At 48.8% G+C, this 23,916-nt stretch overlaps 1 protein-coding gene across 10 annotated transcripts in view; it reads left to right on the plus strand.

Annotated features, from left to right (window-relative positions):
- The window catches only part of ARHGEF10L (Rho guanine nucleotide exchange factor 10 like), a 147,868-nt gene that overhangs the window by 21,028 nt on the left and 102,924 nt on the right, over nt 1-23,916 (plus strand). For 6 of the 10 annotated variants that reach the window (XM_077931078.1, XM_077931080.1, XM_077931082.1 and 3 more), the window contains exons 3-9: nt 395-667; nt 1,790-1,817; nt 11,191-11,282; nt 13,274-13,354; nt 14,078-14,244; nt 16,686-16,796; nt 20,135-20,237. In XM_077931078.1, the coding sequence (XP_077787204.1) occupies nt 395-667; nt 1,790-1,817; nt 11,191-11,282; nt 13,274-13,354; nt 14,078-14,244; nt 16,686-16,796; nt 20,135-20,237 (855 nt within the window). The remainder of the gene's footprint in view (nt 1-394; nt 668-1,789; nt 1,818-11,190; nt 11,283-13,273; nt 13,355-14,077; nt 14,245-16,685; nt 16,797-20,134; nt 20,238-23,916) is intronic. The other 4 variants (XM_077931083.1, XM_077931085.1, XM_077931086.1 and 1 more) reach the window with 2 other exon arrangements.

Raw genomic sequence — 23,916 nt, forward strand, 5'->3', positions numbered from 1 at the left:
CCCCTCGATTTCCTTGTTTTATCTTTTTGTAAACAACAGCTTTTTTAAAAACAACAACAACAACCAAGAGGTGTATAAATGTAATGTAATAAAATAATAATAATAATAATAATAATAATAATAATAATAATACAGCCAAATGGGACATAGGAACACAAGAATCTGCTTAAAAGGCACCAGAACACTTGTCCATCTAGCTCAGTGCTGCCTACACTGGCCGGCAGCAGCTCTCCAGGATTTCAGGCCATGTGCAAAGTACGTGCTCTCACCCTTGAGCTATGGACTTTCCCTTAAAAATAAAGCAAGCTTCTGGCCCTCATTGTTCTGAATGAAGGGCTGCAGACCACCAAATTGCTGATTTGTGTGTCCCCCCCCGCTCCCTTCTGCTTTCCAGGAGACGGGGCCACGCAGGGCGTTTTGGAGATCTCGACGGAGGGGGATGACGAGGGGGGCGAGGCCTTTGACTTTGAGGACAGCGAGGACGAGGACGGCCAGCTGGTGGTCAGCAATGCCAGGACCGAGCTGGGCACCAGGGGGGCTGTGCAGGGCCCACCTCAGAGGCGCAGATCCAGCATCAGTGATGACCTTGAACCCCTGGATGACTGGGAGGCCGAAGAGGCTTTGCTGGAGGACCGGGTCCCTATGACCCATTCTGACTCGAACCTCGGTAAGCGTGTCTAGAATCATAGAATCTAGAATCATAGAGTTGGAAGAGACCACAAGGGCCATCGAGTCCAGCCCCCTGCCAAGCAGGAAACACCATCAGAGCACTCCTGACAAGCGTGGTCTACACCACACTTCTGAACCAGTTTCAACCCTTTACCAGTTACCGGCAGCTTGTGGGTTTTGGGGTGGGGGTCAGTCTGGATGATGCCCAGAGACCCTTCCAGTTCTCAGGGTCCAGTACCCAGTAATGGTTAAAACCTAAGGGCTCATCTAGATTCTGCATTAAAGAGCGGGTTTCCGTTCGATAATGTCCTGTTCTCAGATTTTCAGTCTCTCTTTTTAAAAAATGTATCTTGCTCAGGCGTCAGCAAACTTTTTCAGCAGGGGGCCGGTTCACTGTCCCTCAGACCTTGTGGGGGGCCAGACTATATTTTGAAAAAAAGAAGAAAAAATGAATGAATTCCTATGCCCCACAAATAACCCAGAGATGCATTTTAAATAAAAGGACACATTCTACTCATGTAAAAACATGCAGATTCCCAGACCATCCGCTGGCCGGATTTAGAAGGCGATTGGGCCGGATCCGGCCCCCGGACCTTAGTTTGCTTACCTACGATCTTGCTCAATTAAAACCAGGGAGTTCAGAATTGACGCTTCGCTTGCCCTGCCCTTTCCTCCATTTTCAACCTCACAACGACCCGGTGAGTTAGGTCAGGGCTGAGGTGGAAGAAAGGTCATCCCATTAAGCTTCATGGCCAGCCGGGGATTCGAACCCAGGTCTCTCTGGCCTTCCTCCAACCCCCTCTGAGCATAGCTGTCAACCTTCCCTTTTTTTGCGTGAAATTCCCTTATTCCAGCACCATTTCCCGCTGCTTCCCGCTGCTATCCCGGATTGTTAGATATCCCATAGACTGTCCCTGTGGCAGGTGAGGCTGCTGATCCCTTATTTTCAAATCTGAAAGTTGACAGCTATGCCTCTGAGCCATAGTAACCAATCTGGTACATTGTGATTCCTGTATTTCAGGTGGTTGTGCTAGGTGAGCATCTATGATTCTGTGACACAAGAACTGATGGCTTTCTTGGGTACCAACTGACCATCTTTTGTCTATTTCTTTCCTGGCAGATCACCTGGGCTCACAGACGCATTCAGAGTAAGTGGCTCTAAAAAAAATTTCGTGCATGCATACTGTAGATATATAATATTTTTAAAAAGCAAGAACGGAAAATGAGCATTTGTGAGATGGGGGGAAGAAAATCCCAGCTGCCTCACCCTTCCTCCTTTTGGCATCAGTGTTTCTCAGGGCAACCTTTCCTTTCCAGAGGTTATGCCTGGCATGTATCTTTATTAATTTAAAATGGGACGCGGGTGGCGCTGTGGGTTAAACCACTGAGCCCCTTGGGCTTGCCGATCAGAAGGTCAGGGGTTCGAATCCCTGCAACGGGGTGATCTCCTGTTACTCGGTCCCTGCTCCTGCCAACCTAACAGTTTGAAAGCACATCAAAGTGCAAGTAGATAAATAGGTAGCACTCCTGTGGGAAGGTAAATGGCCTTTCCGTGCGCTGCTCTGGTTCGCCAGAAGCGGCTTAGTCATGTTGGCCACATGACCCGGAAGCTGTACGCCGGCTCCCTCGGCCAATAAACGATATGATGAGCGCTGCAACCCCAGAGTCGGTCACGACTGGACCTAATGCTCAGGGGTCCCTTTACCTTTTATTTGTTATGTGCAAATGGCTTTAGATACCTATTAGGTCCATAAATTAGCATTGGTCATATATTCAACACAGAAAACTCCACCCCCATCATTCTGCCCGGACTCTGAGGTCCAGCGCCGGAGGGCCTTCTGGCGGTTTCCTCCCTGTGAGAAGCCAAGTTACAGGGAACCAGGCAGAGGGCCTTCTCGGTAGTGGCACCCGCCCTGTAGAATGCCCTCCTACCAGATGTCAAAGAGAAGAACAACTACCAGACTTTTAGAAGACATCTGAAGGCAGCCCTTTTAATGTTTAACAGACCACTGTATTTTAATACTTTGTTGGAAGCCGCCCAGAGCGGCTGGGGAAACACAGCCAGATGGGCGGGGAAGGAAGGAAGGAAGGAAGAAATAATAATAATAGTAATATAAAGGACCCCATTACCTTCAGTAGCTTAAGGCCTCATCAAACCTAAATCTGGCCCTGCCACTGGTCCTCCCTGACCACTGGCCATTCTGTCTGGGGCTGGTCAAGGAACACCTGTGGGGTCACAGTCTCCCCATCCCTAAACCAGACCCTCACTTGCCTTCACTGCCCTGGGCTACTTCCATCACAACTCTGCCTTCTTTTAACACAGAGAACCTGTCGCTTTTCAGATGCTGTTGGAAAGCAACTTGCCATTGAACATTGGCCATTCTGGCTGGGGGTGATGATGGGAGTTGTTGTCCAGCTGCAACAGCTTGCCCAGTCCTGAACTAGACCCTCACTTGCCTTCGCTGCCCGTGGCTGCCTCCATCACAACTCTGCTTTATTCTAAAGCAGGGAGGAGAAACCCGTGGCTCTGCAGATCAGGGCTTCCCCGACTCGGGTCAGCTGTTTTGGGACTACAACTCCCATCATCCCTAGCTAGCAGGACCAGTGGTCGGGGATGATGGGAATTGTAGTCCAAAAACCAGCTGGAGACCCAGATTTGGGAAACCCTGCCTTTGATTAAAGAAGAAGCTATCAAATATATTGAATGGAGTTCAGTTAGGAATCGGCGGTCAGGGATGATGGGAATTGTAGTCTAAAACCAGCTGGAGGGCCAAGGCACTGCTCCAGATGGAATCTAGCTTCCTTTTACCATCCCTGACCTGGTGCCGATGGGAGTTGTAGTCCAGCTCCATCTGTGAGGCCTCACCCTGGCTCACCTGAGGCTTGGGCTATCACCCTGGCTAGCCCAGAGACATCTTCTGGGGGGTATCAATTTCAGGAGAGATGCTGGGAGATCGTGGTAGCTGCTTCCTCCTATAGTTCTTGGGTTGTTTTCTGGATCTGGCAGCTGAAGGGTTAAACGGCAGGTAGCTCCCTCTTCCCTACTGACTCCTTAGCCCCTCCCTCTCCAGGTGATAAGAGAGGGAGCTTTTGGGTTGGAGCCAGCAGTGCCTGCAGGCCTTGAGCCTCAAGGGAAGTTCTTGTTTACATGGCCTGGTCTGGCAGCTTAGACTATGGGTGTTTCAACAGCCTTTTCCTCTCAAGGTAAGGGGGTGGGGGCAGGAGAAGTCCAAGTCCCCCCCCCACCCTGCAAGGCAGGCTTCAGCCTTGGAGGAGGGAAAATGTGTTTTTAATCCTAATCCTAATCCCTACCAGGTGGAACCAGGTAGAAAACAGCAGCTCAATATGGGAGACCTATGTTATGATAATAATAATAATATTTTTTCTTTATTTGTACCCCGCCCTTCCCGGTTCAGAAAACCGGGCTCAGGGCGGCTAACAACAAATTTGAAACAACTGATGCAACAAGAACAGCATAAAATACAGTATAAAACGTGAATTACAATAAATTCAGAATTCAAAAATCAATTTAGGGGGAACCGAGGAACGAGAGTTCCACTGAGCACGTACAAAGTCCAGGCGGTTTGAATCAGTACCACTGGGACTGAAAAGGTCTCCAATTTGTCAGCCAGGAATTCACTTCTGGGTGTCAAGCGCCGTTCAGATTTGTTGCTTGGTTGGTTTGCAAAGCCTTACTGGGTGTAAGCAACAAGGTTTGGCAACTTTAAGAAGGCAGGTTTTTCGTGTTTGATATTGACGCAAGGATCCTGGTGAACATATTCAAATGTGGGTGTCTCTGTGTGAAAATTGCTTCGCAGATAAAACTCTTGTTCCACAGCCCCCCAGACAATTCTTGGCTTGGCTGTTATTGTTATGGCTAGAGTCTAACAAGGGGTGTGTGTGTTGGGGCTGCACCTCAGGCCTGGAGGGGCTAATGTGGACCCCTGAACCTCTGGATGTGGCCCCTAGAAGCCTCCCCTGGCCACGCCTCTCCCTAGCCCTGCCTTGCCCCCTTTTTGAGGGATTTTGCCTGGCTGGAAGTGGTTTCCCTGAAGGTCTCCTACTTTCCAAGAGGAAGGTTGCAGAGAGCAACCAGTATGAAGAAAGGTTGCAGCATTTGGGTCGTTTAGAGAAAAGAGGACTAAGAAGAGACCTGGTAGAAGCGTATACAATGAAGGAAAGTTTCCCTCCATCTCTCGTGACACTAGAATCGGTGGGCGTGCAACGCAGCTGAATGTTTGCAGATTCAGGTCCGATACAGGAAAATCCTCCTTCACATTTGTTGTTGTTGTTGTTTAGTCTTTTAGTCGTGTCCGACTCTTCGTGACCCCCTGGACCAGAGCACGCCAGGCACTCCTGTCTTCCACTGCCTCCCGCAGTTTGGTCAGACTCATGCTGGTAGCTTCACGAACACTGTCCAACCATCTCGTCCTCTGTCGTCCCCTTCTCCTTGTGCCCTCCATCTTTCCCAACATCAGGGTCTTTTCCAGGGAGTCTTCTCTTCTCATGAGGTGGCTAAAGTCTTGGAGCCTCAGCTTCATGATCTGTCCTTCCAGTGAGCACTCAGGGCTGATTTCCTTAAGAATGGATACGTTTGATCTTCTTGCAATCCATGGGACTCTCAAGAGTCTCTTCCAGCACCATAATTCAAAAGCATCAATTCTTCGGCGATCAGCCTTCTTTATGGTCCAGCTCTCACTTCCATACATCACTACTGGGAAACCTCCTTCACATAGCGCAGAGCTAACCTGCGGAACTCGCTGCCACAAGAGGCAGCAGTGGTCACCAACTTGGACGGCTTTAAAAGAGGATGGGACAAATTCACGGAGGAGAAGAGGGCTATGGATTGCTCCTGGTCGCAATGGCCCTCTTCTGCCTCCACAGTCCGAGGCAGTGATGGGAATTGCAGAGGGAGAGGCGGATGTTGTGCTCAGATGCTGTTTCTGAGTTTCTGTTTTGTGACATCTGGTCAGTCACTGTGAGAACAGGATGCAGATTAGATGGGCCACCGGCTTGATCTGGCAGAGCTCTTACGTTTTTAACTCTGCAAAGGTAAAATCCACAGTGGTATTATAAGCATGCTAGCCAAACATTTCTCCTGAAATGGCAATTTTCCTGCATGCGGGTCCCCATGACATTGCAGAGTACAGCTCAAGAAAGCCACCATGCTGCTTTCTGCCTGCAGATTCTTAAGGAGGGGGGGGAAACCGCAAAACATATTTCCAAAAACCTGGTTGCTTAATCAGTCTGTTATTCAGCTTATTTCCATAAGCCCACTTAATTTAATTGCTGTTTTCTTCCCGGTGATTACCTGGCGTTTGGTTTTGAGAGCCAGCTTTGCTGTTGACAGCCTAAATATTTACATTGTTTCCTTATGTTGATGGTCCAAAACAAATGTTGTGCGGGATTAAGTAGATTCAATACGGATAAAAGAAAGTCCTCCTCCGCCCAGGGCATAGTTAAACTATGGAACTCCCTGCCACGAGAGGCGATGCTGACTGGTGGCTGCCAACTTGGATGGTGCGTTTTCATGAAAGACCCTCAGCACATGCTCAGAGGTGCCCTGTTTCCATGTTTGTCTCTTATTCCCATTTGTGGATCAGTCAGGGATTGATTCCCCCAACTTCATTTTTTCCTTAGAGCAAGCCTGGGGGCCTCTCTCCACGTTGTGGCTAGTGAACTTTTTACGTGCACAGTGGCCAAGGGTGAACATCTTGTTCCATGGGTGTCCCCAAGCTTTCGTTCCTGAGGTTTTGGCTTTGTGGCCGGAGGAACAGGGATCCAGGGTATTGCGAAACGTAGATCCGGGGGGTGACATATGAACTTTGGAATCCGGGGGCCTTTAGAAAAAAAGAGAGAGCCGTTTTGGGAAACCAGGAAGATGGGGATTTCCAAAATGTCATGGAAAGGCAGGTTTTAATATATATCCCAGACCAGATGGTGGTGGTTAAGGTGGAAGTCCAATAGTGTCCTCTAGTGGCAGCTGGGGGGAAAGTATTTATTTTTGAATGGCTGTTACAATTGCACTATTATTGATTTATGAATGGGGAAGGGCAGAATTATATGAACCTAGAGAAGGTGCCTTTTGCAGAATATTGGATCACCTTAAACAGTCACGGTCTATCCTATACTTGTAATACACATTCAGTTTTTAATTTTTTGTTGGCTCCCAGCTGCCATTAGATTCTTTGACCGTTTAAAGTGGGGTGAGAACACTTTAATTTATTTTAATTTACTGCATTGATATCCCAGCTTCTTTGCTCCAGAGAGCTCAAGGTGGCATATATACTTCTCTTCCTTCCCATTTCATCTCCACATCAACCCTGTTTAGCTTGAGAGTTACTACCCTAAAGTCGCCCGGTAAACTTCATGTGGCTGAGTTGGGGGAGCTGAACCCCAGAGCCTAGTCCAGCGCTCTAACCACTGCACCACATTGCAGAAGGGACCTTCATGCCACTCCCATTCTGTTACAGTTGGAGTTCCTCTAAAACCTGTGACTTGACTTTCTATCCAAAACCAGCACAATTATGTAATTAATTTCAGGGTGCTTCGGTAGGAAAGCTGTTATCGTGGCTTCCTCCAATGACTCCTGGGAACAGAAATTTGTTCAGGGGGGCTGGGCATCGCTAAGGGAGACCCCTGCTCATGTAAGAGAACTCTGGGCATGTGCAGAGTGCCTTATTTTTCTTCAACTCGGGACTCAAGGATGTGTTGCAGAATATGCCAGTCTGGTGGGAGCACAGTTCTCTTATTATTTTCCTTTAGAACAGAAGAGTCCTGCTGGATCAGGGCCATGGCCTACCAAGGACTAATCTATAAAAGGTAAAGGACCCCCTTATGGTTAAGTCCAGTTAAAGGCGACTATGGGGTTGTGGCACTCATCTTGCTTTTAGGCCAAGGGAGCCGGTGTTTGTCCACAGACAACTTTCCGGGTCATGTGGCTGGCATGGCTAAACCGCTTCTGGTGTGACGGAAGCCAGAGCACACAGAAATGCCATTTACCTTCCTGCTGCAGTGGTACCTATTTATCTACTAGCACTGGCGTGCTTTCGAACTGCTAGGTTAGCAGGAGCTGGGACAGAGCAATGGGAGCACACCCCATCACGGGGTTTCGAACCGCTGACCTTCTGATCGGCAAGCCTGATCGGAGGTTTACTGCTGGTTTACTGGTCAGTGGTGGTTTACTGGTCAGTTAAAACTTTAAAAACGTGTTAGAAACATGTGACACCAGAATGCGATGTAGAGCAGCGATCCCTTGGCAATGTAAATTTGCATTGAGAGCTGTATTATGGTTGTGTTTTTTTTAGTGTTTTTACAAATCAGTGTAGATCCAGCATTCTGTCCTCACAGTGGCCAGGCAGATGCTTATTATGGGAAGCACACAAGCATTCCCACTTTGCACTCCTTTTGCATATCCTTATGCTGGAAAGGGACTTGCTGCATTGGAATTGAATTCTGCTTCTCAATCTTAGCTTTCATTCCCCCCTTTAAGAAGCAAGTTTCTAGACCTCATGACTTGAGGGATTAAAGCTTCTCCACCAACTGCCTTTGATATATGTAATACACACACACACACACACACACACACACACAGACAGACACACACACAGTCTGCTGGTCCCAGCAAAGGAAGAATGGACACAAAAACTTATGGAGTATGCAGAAATGGCAAAGCTTACCGGAAGAATAAGAAACCAAGATAACAAACTTTTTATAAAAGAATGGAAATTCTTTTGAATGGAATGTTTACAGATAAATTGCAAACAGATAAACACATGGGCAGGATTACTGTAATAACCTGCAGTTTCATAAGAGTATATATTTAAAGTAGATGAATAAATGAACAAATTAATTTGGATATGCAGAAGATATTAAAATTAATTAAAGGAACCGGGTGGTGAGAAAGTCAAGTTTTGGAAATATCAAAATGAGTGTAAAATCAGTGAAATGTATAAATTTGGAAAGTACAGTGGTACCTCAGGTTACATACGCTTCAGGTTACAGACTCCGCTAACCCAGAAATAGTACCTTGGGTTAAGAACTTTGCTTCAGGATGAGAACAGAAATCTGGCTCCGGCAGCGCGGCAGCAGCAGGAGGCCCCGTTAGTTAAAGTGGTGCTTCAGGTTAAGAACAGTTTCAGGTTAAGTACGGACCTTCGGAACGAATTAAGTACTTAACCCCAGGTACCACTGTATATTGAAAAAACCACACACACCCAAAGGCCAGCGGCTCACCTAGTCGAGCATCCAGTTCTCACAGTGGCCCAGAGATGCCCCTCTGGGAAACTGGCAAGCAGGATTCGAACACAGGAGCAGCTCTCCCCTCCTGTGGTTTCCAGCAGCTGGTACCAAGAAGCATCACTCTCTCCAGCTTTGCTTTCCTCCTCTGTCAACCAGAGGCTTTTAGCAATCCATTTCCAAAGCCCAGCCATTAAGGGACGGTGTGTGTGTGTGTGTGTGTGTGTGTGTGTGTGTGTGTGTGTGTGTTTGGGCAGGCAGGCAGGCAGGCAGAGAGCCAGCAAGAGGCGAGGCCTGGCATCTTCAGAAGGATGCTGAGCTTGGTGGGGGGTGGAGCAAAGCAGCCGAGGAGGGCGAGGTGGAAATATTGATTGCTGCCTTGCCTGGGCACTGTCAGCATAAAGGCAAGAGGGAGAGAAATTGCGCCTTCCACTGCAGCGAAAGGAGTCGAGGATAAAATGGCGCAGCAGCCTTTGGAAGCCGGAGCTGCAGACTCGGGGCCCACAAGCTGCCTTTAAGGGTAGGTCAACTGAGCTGATCTGGGGATAATTTATCCCACTGTATAGTCTGTCCCATTGTGCTGCCATTTGCGTAGTGGGCGGGGTGGGTGTTGAGACTCGAAGCCGCAAACCTCTTCCCTCCCTGCTGTATTTTCCTCTTGTGCTGCTGCTCTTAGATAACAAGCCTGTGGGCAGGGAGCCTCTGTGGCTGCAGGTGAATTGTGCTGGGAGCCCTTTTGGCACAAGTGCGAGGTGTAGATGCTCGAAAGCCGGGGGGGGGGGGGAGGAGGAGCCTCAGGTTCGGGGGCCAAATGTATTCGCTCTCCCCAGTCGACCTTCCGTGAGTGCTTTTTGCCTGGCTGCAAAAGTTTCCTTGAACTCTGTTTGCATGTAATAGCTAGCCTGATGTGCAGAGGTGAAATTTGCATCTGTTGCTTCCATCCACTTTTGCAAATGGACACATGACCCCGGAAGAGAATTGCATGCTCAGCTTTTGCTATAAGCTGTGCTGAGAAAGTATCAGTCATCTTCTGTGGGAGGAACTTCCATAACTCAGGGGCTGCCACCGAAAAGGCCCTGTTCTGAACCAACCTCTAAGAGCAGCAGAGGAACCAAGAAGACCCTATTTGCCGATCTTAAACCCCCCCCCCCCAAATCCTCCAAGGGGGAAGAATGCATATTTGTGGCATGAGTCATTTAGGGTTTTAAACTTTAACGTTTAAAACATTTTGATAAAACAAAATTTCACTGAAGTCAAATAAGAACTCCACGGGGTTGTCAGTTGTGACTTAAGAACATCAGGACTGCACAGCTGGATCAGGCTGGTCGCCCCTCAGGTCCAGCATCCTGTTCTCACAGTTGCCCAACCAGATGCTCCAAAATCCACAAGCAGGATTCGAACACAAGACTATCCTCCCTTCTTGCAGTTTCCTGCAACTGGTATTCAGATGCACTGAGGCCTCCAGCTGTGAAGGCATGGCTTGGCCCTCATGGCTGGTAGTCGCCAGGAACCTAATTCTCCTCCACAAATTTGTCTGCTTCTCTTTTAAAGCCTTCCACGTTGGTGGGAATTTCTGGGAGGGAGTTCCACAGGAGGCAGTTTTAACTGTGCTGCATGAAGACAGATTTTCTTTTGCGTCTCCTGAGTCTTCCAGCATTCAGCTTCCGTGCGTTCTAGTGAGAGGGAAGGAAACTTGTTTACGTGCTTTTTCCATGCCATGTATAATTCTAGAAATGTCTACCATATCACCTTTTACTACCCTTTCCTCTAAGCTAAAAAATCCCCAAAATTATGTGTTTTATTTATTAGATTCATCATAAGATCTCAGGGCAATTCAACAGCGTAAAAATGTTGCTTTTTGGCCAGAACACGTAGGAGTGTGTGTGTGTGTGTGTGTGTGTGTGTGTGTGTGTGTGTGTAGAGCAGCTTTTCTCTGGGTTGTAAAGCGAAACACCCTTTTAAAAACCACTCCTGTGAATTCAAGAACCTTGGAAGTACCGCAAACCAGTTTGGCAAAGTCTGTAAAAGAGAACCGATTTTCTGTGTTTGTCGAGAAACCACATTGCAAAGATCTGGAGGCAAATGTCCTTGACCATCCGTCCGCGGCTATCCTCCTTCTGAGCCTGAGTTTGAACAGGAACCCTGTTTGGGTGCCTGTTTTTTTAAAAGCGAAGGGCAGGTGCGCTGAGTCGCTGGGAGTTTACAGGTCTTTTGGGCTGTGGGGTGTGGAGGAAATGGCTTGAGGAATTGGCCAGTCTCAAGGTTGTCCCCTTTTGCCTTCAGGTTCCTGGGCGCCGTCAGCAATGGGGAGATTGCCGGGAGCGCGCAAACTGGGGTGCGGACTCGCAGCTGGAAACGGAGGAACTCCCAGCGAGGTAAAGGCCTTGGGGGACGCGGCATTTGGGCCTGGATTCCTTGTGTTGATTCCTGTGTTGCAGGGAGTGGATTAGATGACACCTTGGATCCCTCCCGACCTTACGATTCTTTGATTCGGTCATTCATTCATTCATGTTAAAGTGTTAGTGCTGACCTTGAAAGCCCTAGATGGCCTCTGTTCTGTATACTTGAAGGAGCGTCTCCATCCCCATCGTTCAGCCCGGACACTGAGGTCCAGCTCCGAGGCCCTTCTGGCAGTTCCCTCCCTGCAAAATGTGAGTTTACAGGGAAGCAGGCGCAGGGCCTTCTCGGTGGTGGTGCCCGCCCTGTGGAACGCCCTCCCTTCAGATGTCAAGGAAATAAGCAACCATCTTACTTCTGGAAGACATCTGAAGGCAGCCCTGTTTAGGGAAGTTTCCATCATCATCATTTTTTTAATTGTATACCGTCTTTCTGCCTTACACTACTCAAGGCAGTTTACGAGCTGAAGATCTAGCAATCTAATGCCATACAAAAATGTGATAATAAAACAGAACTTTAAAACAAGCAACCTACATCAAAAAGTAACACTCAGCAATTGTTATAGTATAAAATAATAATATCAACATATAAAAGTTAAACAGAAATCCACTCTACAGTTACAATAAGTAATTTCTAAACTATAATCAATAAAACAACGGCAAGCCACAGTACGTAAAATAATACAATACAAATTGAGAAGCAGAGACTAGAGGGTGGGAAGAGGCCTTGCCTGATGGAGTCTTTTAATGTTTAATGCTGTACAGTGGTACCTCAGGTTACATACACTTCAGGTTACAGACTCTGCTAACCCAGAAATATTACTTCAGGTTAAGAGCTTTGCTTCAGGATGAGAACAGAAATTGTGCTCTGACGGCGCGGCAGCAGCAGGAGGCCCCATTAGCTAACGTGGTGCTTCAGGTTAAGAACAGTTTCAGGTTAAGAACAGACCTCCAGAACGAATTAAGTTCTTAACCCGAGGTTCCACTGTATTGTGTTTTTAATATTCTGTTGTGAGCTGCCCAGAGTGGCTGGGGAAACCCAGCCAGATTGGTGGGGTGTAAATAATAATAATAATAATAATAATAATAATAATAATAATAATAATTAAGCATCCTTTAGCTGTGATTCCTGCTTTGCAGGGGGTTGGACTAGATGACTCTCTGGGTCCCTTTCAATGCTACAATTCTACGATCTGGGGGTTGGGGGAGTACTCTGGACTCTTTACTGTACAAACATGCATGTTTTGTTCCAGCAACTCACAGGTTGTACCCAGCTTAATGAATGAACCCAGAACATAGGATGCTGTGTCATATATGGAGCCTGGATCATTGATCCATCTAGTTCAGTGTCGCCTGCACTGACTGGCAGCAGCTCTCCAGGATTTCAGCCCTGCCAGATGCTGCCAGTGTGGGTTGAGCTTTGGACCTTCTGCCTGCCAAGCAGGTGTCCTGCCACTGATGTGGCCCCTCGGCTCAATATTCTAGTCCTCGTGGTTCTGTATAAAAGGAAACATAAGAAGCTGCCTTTCACTGAGTCAGACCATTGGCCCACCTGGCTTAGTATTGTCTGCACTGACTGGTAGCAGCTCTCCAAGATTTCGGGCAGCCCTGTCTGGAGTTGCTGTCGGGGATCGAACCTGGGACCTCCTGCAGGTGAGGCAGGTGCTCTACCCACTGAGCCACAGTCCTCCCCTGGTTATGCCACACCAGTTGCCTTCAGTGGGTCTACTCTGTCAAACAGTGAGCATGCACCCCAAGCTCCTAGTCCTCATTGTAGCTTTGCTGTCCCTTCCTTACTGATCAAGCGACGCGATCCTGTGCACAGGCACTGTTCCAAAAACGCTGTTCAGTGCTGCCGGTTCAACCAGAGTTTCCAGGCGGTAGAAATTTCCCCGTTTATTTTGTTTTTATTTTTTCTGGCCTCGAATCTAGCCACCGCCTCTTCCCACCTTGTGTTGCTGTCGTTCCAGGTGGTCAGGCTAACCCCCCAGCCCCAGAAGATGTGATCTATGATGACGTTCCTTATGAAAATGCGGACCTGATCCAGCGTGGTACGGCACCTCCCACAATGCCTCCTTTACCTATCTAGGTTTTGTGTCTTGTTACCTTCAGCACTTTCGTTTTCCCTCCTCCCCATTCATTTTAAATCACAGCCACCTGCATTGCTTTCCTGAAAGCATCTTCATCGACACTGAACTCCAAGGTTTATCAAATGACGATTCACCAAACCGGGGTTTGTTTGAGATGTAGGGTGGCTTTTTCAAATTACTGTTTTCCTTGTGCAGAAAAAAGTACACAATGAACTTAGTGTGGGCGAAGGAAGATAGTGCACCTCTATAGAAAGTGCTCTGTAGATCCTCCATTTTAATTTCACTTCCGGTTAAGCTACAGGAAAGCAACTGCATGGGTTGGGCTAGATGATTTTGGGGGATCCCTCCCAAATCTACAGTTCTACGATTCTGATTTCCAGCACTGAAGGTCTCTAGCCTGGAAGGTTTTTGCAAAGTGGCCTGCCTTTTCCTGCCTTAATTCATCATACTGGAAACATTATTCCTCATTCTCTGTGTTATTTCCTCCTTCCACTTTCAGGGGCTGCCTTGCTCTGCCTGTCGTCTCTCGTCATATTCTATTCACACCCTTTTTCCTTTCCTTCTCTCCCTTGGAAGGTTCCTGTTTCAGAGGACCAGTATCCACCCATCACCATCCTTCCCCAGTCGCGCCTGTTGTTGTGTCTCTGCGGTCCTTTTCGCTAACTCCCTGTCTCGTCCTTCCAGATTCGGACAAGAGCCTCATCTACGAAGATGTCCATCAAGATGGACCACAGGAGACTGAAGATCTAGGCTGGAGCTCCAGCGAGTTCGAGAGCTACAGCGAGGAATCTGGGGAGGAGAGCAAGCCGGGGGCGGAACCAACAAAGCACAAAGTCTCTTTCCAGCCAAAGGTAACAGGAGAGGGAGAGAATCTTGCACCTCCCTCACCAGAGGCAATATGCCCCATAATAGCAGTGGCTGGGAATCACCAGCAGGGAGAGCTCTGGTCCTGCTTGCCAGATCCCCATTGGATGGGCCGTTGGCCTGATCCAGCAACCAGGTGGTTCTAATGCTCGAGGACTAGGAATTTAGGACTCCAGTCTGAGTAAACACCAATATCTGCTCTGATTTGTTCCCCATGCTTCAAATGAGCGTGGAGCGGGGAGGCTGGCGCTCTTCAGATGTTGCTGGACCACAGCTCCCATCATCCCTGACCCATTGGGGCTGTGGAGCTGTGGGAAGTTGGAGTCCACCTGGAAGGTTGAAGGTTCCCTGCCTCTGAACTAGACTGTCACTTGCCTTCACCACCCTTGGCTACCTCCACTTAACTTCTCCTAGCTGCCTCCACCACTTGCCTTCACTGACCCTAGCTCCCTCCATTGCTTACCTTCACTGACCCTAGCTGCCTCCACCACTTGCCTTCATTGACCCTAGCTCCCTCCATTGCTTACCTTCACTGACCCTAGCTGCCTCCATCACTTGCCTTCACTGACCCTAGCTCCTTCCATCACTTGCCTTCACTGACCCTAGCTCCTTCCATCACTCACTTTCATAGCACCTAGTTCATTGCTTACCTTCACTGACCCTAGCTCCTTACATCACTCTCTTTTATGACCCCTACTTCATCACTTGCTTTCACTGACCCTAGCTGCCTCCATCACTTGCCTTCACTGACCCTAGCTCCTTCCATCACTCGCTTTCATGGCCCCTACTTCATTGCTTGCCTTCACTGACCCTAGCTGCCTCCATCACTTGCCTTCACTGACCTTAGCTGCCTCCATCACTTGCCTTCACTGACCCTAGCTCCTTTCATCACTCGCTTTCATGGCCCCTACTTCATTGCTTGCCTTCACTGACCCTAGCTGCCTCCATCACTTGCCTTCACTGACCTTAGCTGCCTCCATCACTTGCCTTCACTGACCTTAGCTGCCTCCATCACTTGCCTTCACTGACCCTAGCTGCCTCCATCACTTGCCTTCACTGACCCTAGCTGCCTCCATCACTTGCCTTCACTGACCCTAGCTGCCTCCATCACTTGCCTTCACTGACCCTAGCTCCTTCCATCACTCACTTTCATAGCACCTAGTTCATTGCTTACCTTCACTGACCCTAGCTCCTTCCATCACTCGCTTTCATGGCCCCTACTTCATTGCTTGCCTTCACTGACCCTAGCTGCCTCCATCACTTGCCTTCACTGACCCTAGCTGCCTCCATCACTTGCCTTCACTGACCTTAGCTGCCTCCATCACTTGCCTTCACTGACCCTAGCTCCTTCCATCACTCGCTTTCATGGCCCCTACTTCATTGCTTGCCTTCACTGACCCTAGCTGCCTCCGTCACTTGCCTTCACTGACCTTAGCTGCCTCCATCACTTGCCTTCACTGACCCTAGCTCCTTCCATCACTCGCTTTCATGGCCCCTACTTCATTGCTTGCCTTCACTGACCCTAGCTGCCTCCCATCACTTGCCTTCACTGACCTTAGCTGCCTCCATCACTTGCCTTCACTGACCCTAGCTCCTTCCATCACTCACTTTCATGGCCCCTACTTCATTGCTTGCCTTCACTGACCCTAGCTGCCTCTATCACTTGCCTTCACTGACCTTAGCTGCCTCCATCACTTGCCTTCACTGACCTTAGCTGCCTCCATCACTTGCCTTCACTGACCTTAGCTGCCTCCATCACTTGCCTTCACTGACCCCAGCTGCCTCCATCACAACCCTGTCTTCTTTTAATATAGGGATGGGGGACTTGTGACCACTCTGAATTCAGCCAGATTAGAAATCCCATTATACCTGACCGTTGCCCATGCTGGCCACTGGGGCTGCTGAAAGTGAAAGAGTCCAGCCACATTTGATTTCCTTATTTATTTCACAGCAGTTATCACCCACCTTTTTCCTCTTAAGGAGCTCCAGGTGGCATACATAGGACTCTCTCCTCTTTTAATCCCCACATCAACCCTGTGAGGGAGGCTCGGCTGAGAGAAGGCAGCGACTGTCCCCTCAGGTCACACCCAGTGAGCAGCATGGCCCAGTGGAGGGATTCAAACCCCAGTCCTGGTCCAGCACTCTAACCATTATGCCACACCCACTCAAATAAGGGATCAGGGATGGAGGGCCCTTTCTGGACAGTCAAAGGCTGTGTCAGGGCTGCTTCTGGCTGTCGGCTGTCCTAACCCCGCTGCTAATTTGAGGGTGGCTTGCTGGTGGTTTGGGGTCTTTTGCTTTTTTCCCTGGGTCTTGGCTTGGAGCATCGTGTGTCTGCTTACCTGGATTTTTCTGTCTCTGCTTCCCCCCTCCTTGCTGCCGTGGCTTCCTCTGTCCTCATGCTGGCTTTTTTTGGGGGGGATACCAGCTTTCTCCTGACCTTCATAGGTTGAAGGAGAGGTACTCCCAGACTAAGAGGGACATCCAGGCTTTGAAAGTCGGGGGGAGAGATATGCTGAAGCAAAGATACGACGGCAAGGTACTGTCTTTCCTCTGCACCCCCCTCGATTCCCCCCCACTTCTCATCTGCGTTTGGGTCAAGAATTACACTCTTCCTTTCCGCCAACCCGTTGCCCCCCCCTCTCTGTCTCTCTCGGCTTTGCAGAAATTAACCTATTAAAATCTAAAAACACTAAAACTCCGCATCTTTTTCGCCTTGCAGTTTGCTGTCCTACACAGGAAGGGAAGATTTCTTCACTCCAAAGGGTGGGGTGGGGGTGCTGCCAGCCAGTGGGCGGGGCCAGAGGCCAAAGTGGGTGGAGCATAATTGTACCTTTGCAAAGGTATCCCGAGTCATCTAGTCCAACCCCCTGCGATACAGCAGCTGTAAACACTATTTATTGCATTTATATGCCATGGCGCAAGGCGGCGTACATGACTCCTCCTTGGCCTCCTTTAATCCCCACAACAATCCTGCGAGGTAGGTTAGGTTGCGAGGCAGTGACTGCCCCCCCCAAGGTCGCCAGTGAGCTTTATCCCAGTGGGGATTCGAACTCTGCTCTCCCAGGTCCAAGTCCAGCACTCTAACCACTGCACCACTTGGCTTGTTTCGAAGCACACGCACACAACTGTCTCTCTTGCCCTGATGCCCAAGCAAGCAAGAGGCATGATCGGAGCTCAAGGCAAAAGCACAGATTCCCTACGAAAGCTGAACTTGCTTTATATTCCCTGCTCCTTTGTTGCCCTGTTTATTCCTATGAGCCACCCATCAGAAATAAAGGGGGCAGGGCGGGCAACCTGGGAGATGCCCCCCCCCCCCAATTATAAATCCAAGCTAGTGTATAAAGTCTTGGCAAGTATTTTAAACCACTGTATTTAGTAGAAAGGTGCTTTAAAACAACAACAACCCTGTGTCGTTTTGCAATATGTGGGCTGCAGACGCGGGTGGCGCTGTGGTCTAAACCACTGAGCCTCTTGGGCTTGCCAATCAGAAGGTTGGCGGTTCGAATCCCCAAGCTCCCGTTGCTCTGTCCCAGCTACTAGCAGTTTGAAAGCACACCAGAGCAAGTAGATAAATAGGTACCACTGCAGTGGGAAGGTAAACGGCGTTTCCATGCGATCTGGTTTCCGTCACGGTGTTCTGTTGCACAAGAAGCGGTTTAGTCCTGCTGGCCACATGACCCGGAAAGCTGTCTGTGGCGAAATGCCGGCTCCCTCGGACTGAAAGCGAGATGAGCGCCGCAACCCCATAATCGCCTTTGAGTGGACTTAACCGTCCACGGGTCCTTTACCTTTACCTTTATATGGGCTGCATTCAAATTCCTGTAGACCCCCTGAAACAAATACAGTGGTACCTTGGGTTACAGACACTTCAGGTTACAGACGCTTCAGGTTACAGACTCTGCTAACCCAGAAATAGTACCTCGGGTTAAGAACTTTGCTTCAGGATGAGAACAGAAATCGGGCGGCAGCGGAAGGCCCCATTAGCTAAAGTGGTACCTCAGGTTAAGAACAATTTCAGGTTCAGAACGGACCTCCAGAACGAATTAAGTTCTTAACCCAAGGTAGCACTGTAGACTGCAGTTAGTCCTGTCCACTAATTTCAACGAGTCTACTCTGTGTAGAACCAGTGTTGGGTGCAACCCTATATAGACCCTCCTTGAAGTATTGTCCTGGGAATGATGATGGGCCCATTTGAAGGGCGGGTTATCCAACTGGAAAAAATGAGAAATTGACAATGACTTTTTGAGAGTGTAAGGCTGCAGGAAGGAGGAGATCACTCCTATTCAGGGGAATCCTGTCTCCCAGCAGCTCCTCTGTTGAATGCAACTCATCCCCTTGCTTCCCAGTGATTATCCGAGTATACTGAGAGAGAAAAAGACCTGTGCTTTTGCCCCCAAAGGAGATCGGTTTCCTTGGCGGGAGTTTTGCTAGGAAATACTAAGTCTGAATAAGGGAGGCAGGTGGCGCTGTGGGTTAAACCACAGAGCCTAGGACTTGCCGATCAGAAGGTTGGCAGTTTGAATCCCCTGACGGGGTGAGCTCCCGTTGCTCGGTCCCTGCTCCTGCCAACCTAGCAGTTCGAAAGCACGTCAAAGTGCAAGTAGATAAATAGGTACCACTCTGGCGGGAAGGTAAACGGCGTTTCCTTTTCCTGCTCTGGTTTGCCAGAAGCAGCTTAGTCATGCTGGCCACATGACCCGGAAGCTGTATGCCGGCTCCCTCGGCCAATAAAGCGAGATGAGCGCGGCAACCCCAGAGTTGGTCACGACTGGACCTAATGGTCAGGGGTCCCTTTACCCTTTACCTTTACTAAGTCTGAATTGCATCTGAACTGCTGGAAGCTGCAGGAGGAGAGAGTTTGATTTTGTGTTCGAATCCTGCTTTCAGATTTCCCAATAGGGCCATCCGGTTGACAAACCATGAGAAGAGGCTGAGAGGGACCCGGCAGGCCATCGACCTCTTCCATCTGCACTGGCTCTTCTTATGAGTAACAGTGGCAGAGGGCTGCCGCCCTCATGCCTGCCTCTTGGGCTTCCTGCAACCACCTGTGAGAACAGGATGCTCTGCTAGATGGGCCGACGGCCTGATCCACAGGTGGCGGCAGCTATGCTTCTGAATCCCAGTTGCTGGAGACCACCAGAGGTCCCACTTGCAGGATACCCTTTGTGGCGTCTGGGTGACCACTGCAATAATAATAATAATAATAATAATAATAATAATAATAATAATGTATTTATTTATACCCCGCCCATCTGGCTGGGTTTCCCCAGCCACTCTGGGCAGCTCCAAACAGAATATTAAAAACACGATAAAACATCAAACATAAAAAACTTCCCTAAACAGGGCTGCCTTCGGATGTCTTCTAAAAGTCAGATAGTTGTTTATCTCCTTGACATCTGACGGGAGGGCATTCCACAGGGTGGGTGCCACTACCGAGAAGGCCCTCTGCCTGGTTCCCTGTAACTTCACTTCTCGCAGGGAGGGAACTGCCAGAAGGCCCTCGGAGCTGGACCTCAGTGTCCGGGCTGAACGATGGGGTGGAGACGCTCCTTCAGATATACTGGACCGAGGCCGTTTAGGGCAGGCTTCCTCAAACTCAGCCCTCCAGATGTTTTTGGCCTGCAACTCCCATGATCCCTAGCTAGCAGGACCAGTGGTGAGGGATGATGGGAATTGTAGTCTCAAAACATCTGGAGGGCTGAGTTTGTGGAAGCCTGGTTTAGGGCTTCTAAGGTCAGCACCAACACTTTGAATTGTGAAATTTTTTGAAAAGAAGTTGATTGCTGGATGAGATGGGCGCTGGGCATGATCCGGCCCAGGTTCTCCTTACGTTCTTGTGCTGATTTCTCTCCTTCTGCACCTGGTTCCTCGCAGATGACCCAGCTGATGAAAGCGGCCAAGAGTGGCACGAAGGATGGCCTCGAGAAGACCAAGATTGCCGTCATGAGGACTTTCTTGAACAGGAAGGATGTTCCAGGTAACATTTCTTTCTGTTAGTGTTAGCCGTGCTTTCTTGGGTGACTTAGTGCAAAGGACCCGAGAGCCCTGCTGGATCGCAGGAAAGACCTCTCCAGTCCAGAATCCTTTCCCCCATGCTAACCAATCGGATGCCTTCAGGAAGGGCTCTCCTTTCCCTATCCTGAATGAACTTTCCACCCATTTTGATGCCTAGCCATGGCTTCTTCCCAAGAAACTTGGCACGCTCTGTCTCCCTGATGGAGGACGGGATGCTCATAGGCCACAAATCACGATGGCTATGCTCTCCCTCCACGGATGGCTCAGGACCGCAATGCCTCAAGAACCGCCTCTCTCCATTTCTATTCTATTACAGTGGTACCTCAGGTTACATATGCTTCAGGTTACATACGCTTCAGGTTACAGACTCTGCTAAACCAGAAATAGTATCTTGGGTTAAGAACTTTGCTTCAGGATGAGAACAGAAATTGTGCGGCGGTGGCGTGGCGGCAGTGGGAGGTCCCATTAGCTAAAGTGGTGCTTCAGGTTAAGAACAATTTCAGGTTAAGAACGGACCTCTAGAACGAATTAAGTTCTTTATCTGAGGTACCACTGTATTCTATTTCTATCCCACTTTTTATTTATTCAAATAAATCCCAAAGCGGCTTATAAACAAAAGATAAAAATAAGATAATGGAACATCACGAATACAGCGTAAATGGTATGGAAAACATAACAGATCATCAGTAAAACAATCCCAAATCCCAAATAAAACAATTACCATCTGTGTAACGCTATTAGCAAAAAACCCCCTAAAAAAATAAGCTAAACATCACAGTTACACCAAAGATCGTACTATAGGATTCACAAAGTACGACAGCATTCATATCTATAAAACAATATTAACATCATATGAACATACCCAGGCCCTGAGATCTTCTGAGGCCCTTCTTCATGTGCCTCCTCCTCTAGAGGTCCAGAGGGTGGCAACACAAGAACGGGGCCTTTTCTGCAGCGGCCCCCCGTCTGTGGAATGCTCTCCCCAGGGAAGTTCGCCTGGCGCCTTCATTATACAGCTTTAGGCGTCAGGCAAAAACGTTCCTTTTTAACTAGGCCTTTGGCTGATTGACATCCAATGTCCTTTTAAAATGTTTTGGGGGGGAATTATTGCATAGTTTTGCTATTATTTTTATTATGTATTTGGTATTTTTATATTGCGATTTTATGTTGTAACCACCTTGAGACCTGCGAGTATAAGGCGGTACAGTGGTACCTCGGGTTACAGATGCTTCAGGTTACAGACGCTTCAGGTTACAGACTCCGCTAACCCAGAAATAATACCTTGGGTTAAGAACTTTGCTTCAGGATGAGAACAGAAATCGCGCGGCGGCAGCGGGAGGCCCCATTAGCTAAAGTGGTGCTTCAGGTTAAGAACAGTTTCAGGTTAAGAAAGGACCTTAGGGACGAATTAAGTACTTAACCCAAGGTTAACCACTGTATACAAATTTAATAAATAATAATAATAATAATAATAATAATAATAATAATAATAATGGCTACCATTGCTGGGAATCGCAACTGGGGAGTGTTGCTGTTGTCCTCAGGTCTCATTGGGGAAACCTAGTTGGCCACCGTGGGAACAAGTTGCTGGCCTGGCAAAGCTCTTCTTAAGTTTCTCAGGTTTGTTCTTTCCCCGTCTGGAATTCCCAGACACTTTCCCTTTCGTTTCACTTCAGAGGTTGAGTCATACATTCACATCCTGCTTCTGTCTCCATCACAACCGCTTCCATTGAGTCACTGAGAAAAACTCCCGTGCGCCGCAGAGAGGACGATGAATTTTGGTGTGCGCGCACGTCACAGTAATGGTTCTTGTCATGTGGCTTCTGCTGCAGCAAAACATCCTGCTCTTAAAAATAGCATAAGAGTCATGCACGGGCGTCGTCAGGGTTTATGTTAGGGAGGGCAGGATTCATGTTGGAAAGGGGGCAGGACTGAGTTATCTGCTACACGATTGATCGGTTAGTTAAGTACCGTATTTTTTGCCCTATAAGACTCACTTTTTCCCTCCTAAAAAGTAAGGGGAAATGTGTGTGCGTCTTATGGAGCGAATGCAGGCTGCGCAGCTATCACAGAAGCCACAACAGCAAGAGGGATTGCTGCTTTCACTGCGCAGCGATCCCTCTTGCTGTTCTGGCTTCTGAGATTTTTTTTCTTGTTTTCCTCCTCCCAAAACTAGGTGCGTCTTGTGGTCTGGTGTGTCTTATAGAGCGAAAAATACGGTATTTTTCTTTATTTACTTCGGGGGTGGGGTGGGGCAGCTACACCCATGGAACCATGGGGTGTCTAAAGAGAAGCTCTTTGGTCATGAACTCAGCACACCCACCCACTGGTGGAGGAAGAGGAGTGTGGGGGGAGCACACTGCCCCCGGCAGCGTGATCCTGGTGGGGTCCCATCGTGGCTGCCCCCACGCCCGTGCTGGGCGCCATGCTCCCACAGGTGGCGTGCCACACCCCTGGGATGCACGCCAGCCCCAGCTCTCCGTCCCCCGGTGCCGGAGCATGAAGCTGCACACACCCCTGTACCTAAAAATAAAATAAAAATCCACTGTCCTACTTAGGGGATGAGTGTCTAGCACCTTGGTTGTAGCTGTAGAGTGGTACCTCTGGATGCAAACGGGATCCATTCTGGAGCCCCGTTCGCATCCTGAGTAGAACGTAACACGCGACTCTGTGTGCGCGGCTCACGTTTCACTGCTTCCGCGCATGCACGTGACGTCATTTTGAGCATCTGTGCATGCGCGAGTGTCGAAACCCGGAAGTAACGCATTCCGTTACTTCCGGGTCGCCGCAGAGCGTAACCTGAAAATGCTCAACCTGAAGCATATTTAACCCGAGGTATGACTGTACAGTGGTACCTCAGGTTAAGTACTTAATTTGTTCCGGAGGTCCGTTCTTAACCTGAAATTGTTCTTAACCTGAAGCACCACTTTAGCTAATGGGGCCTCCTGTTGCTGCCACGCCACCGGAGCACAATTTCTGTTCTCATCCTGAGGCAAAGTTCTGAACCCGAGGTACTATTTCTGGGTTAGCGGAGTCTGTAACCTGAAGCGTCTGTAACCTGAAGCGTCTGTAACCCAAGGTACCACTGTAAAGGCTTTTTTAAAAAACTAAAAATCTTGCATTATCCTACACCGTCTTACGAATCCCTCTGGCCCTTGACGTTTGCTAAATGTGTCGAGGGAACATTTTTATTATGTTTCTTCTTGCTACGTTTTATATCCCCCTTTCTTCCAAAGAGGCTGAGGTGGTTTTGCTTTTCTCTTCCCTCGATGATGAGGCACCCTTGGCGAGCATGCTTTGGGTTTGGCCCGTCTGCCTGGGTCTTCTGTCCGATGGGGACGGCATTTCCCCACCTCCAGTCTGCAGGGATCTTGCACCTTCTCCCAGAATTGTCAAAGGCTCTGAGATTACATCCGCGAGCTCCTTTTCGTACCCTTGGGGTGCAGCTCAACAGGCCCTGGAGATTTGAATTCATAGCTAGGCGTTCCCTTACTACTTCTTTTCCTATCTTGGGCTATAGCTCTTTGCTTGCATCATTTATTATGTTATCACCAGGTTGGGCATTGCTTTCCCTTTGGGTTAAGACAGAGGCAAAGTAGGTAGGTGCTTATCCGTTCTGCCTTCTCTCATCATCTTTAGGG

The sequence above is a fragment of the Podarcis muralis genome, chromosome 7, assembly GCF_964188315.1.
Source record: "Podarcis muralis chromosome 7, rPodMur119.hap1.1, whole genome shotgun sequence".
In the NCBI taxonomy this organism is placed as follows: domain Eukaryota; kingdom Metazoa; phylum Chordata; class Lepidosauria; order Squamata; family Lacertidae; genus Podarcis; species Podarcis muralis.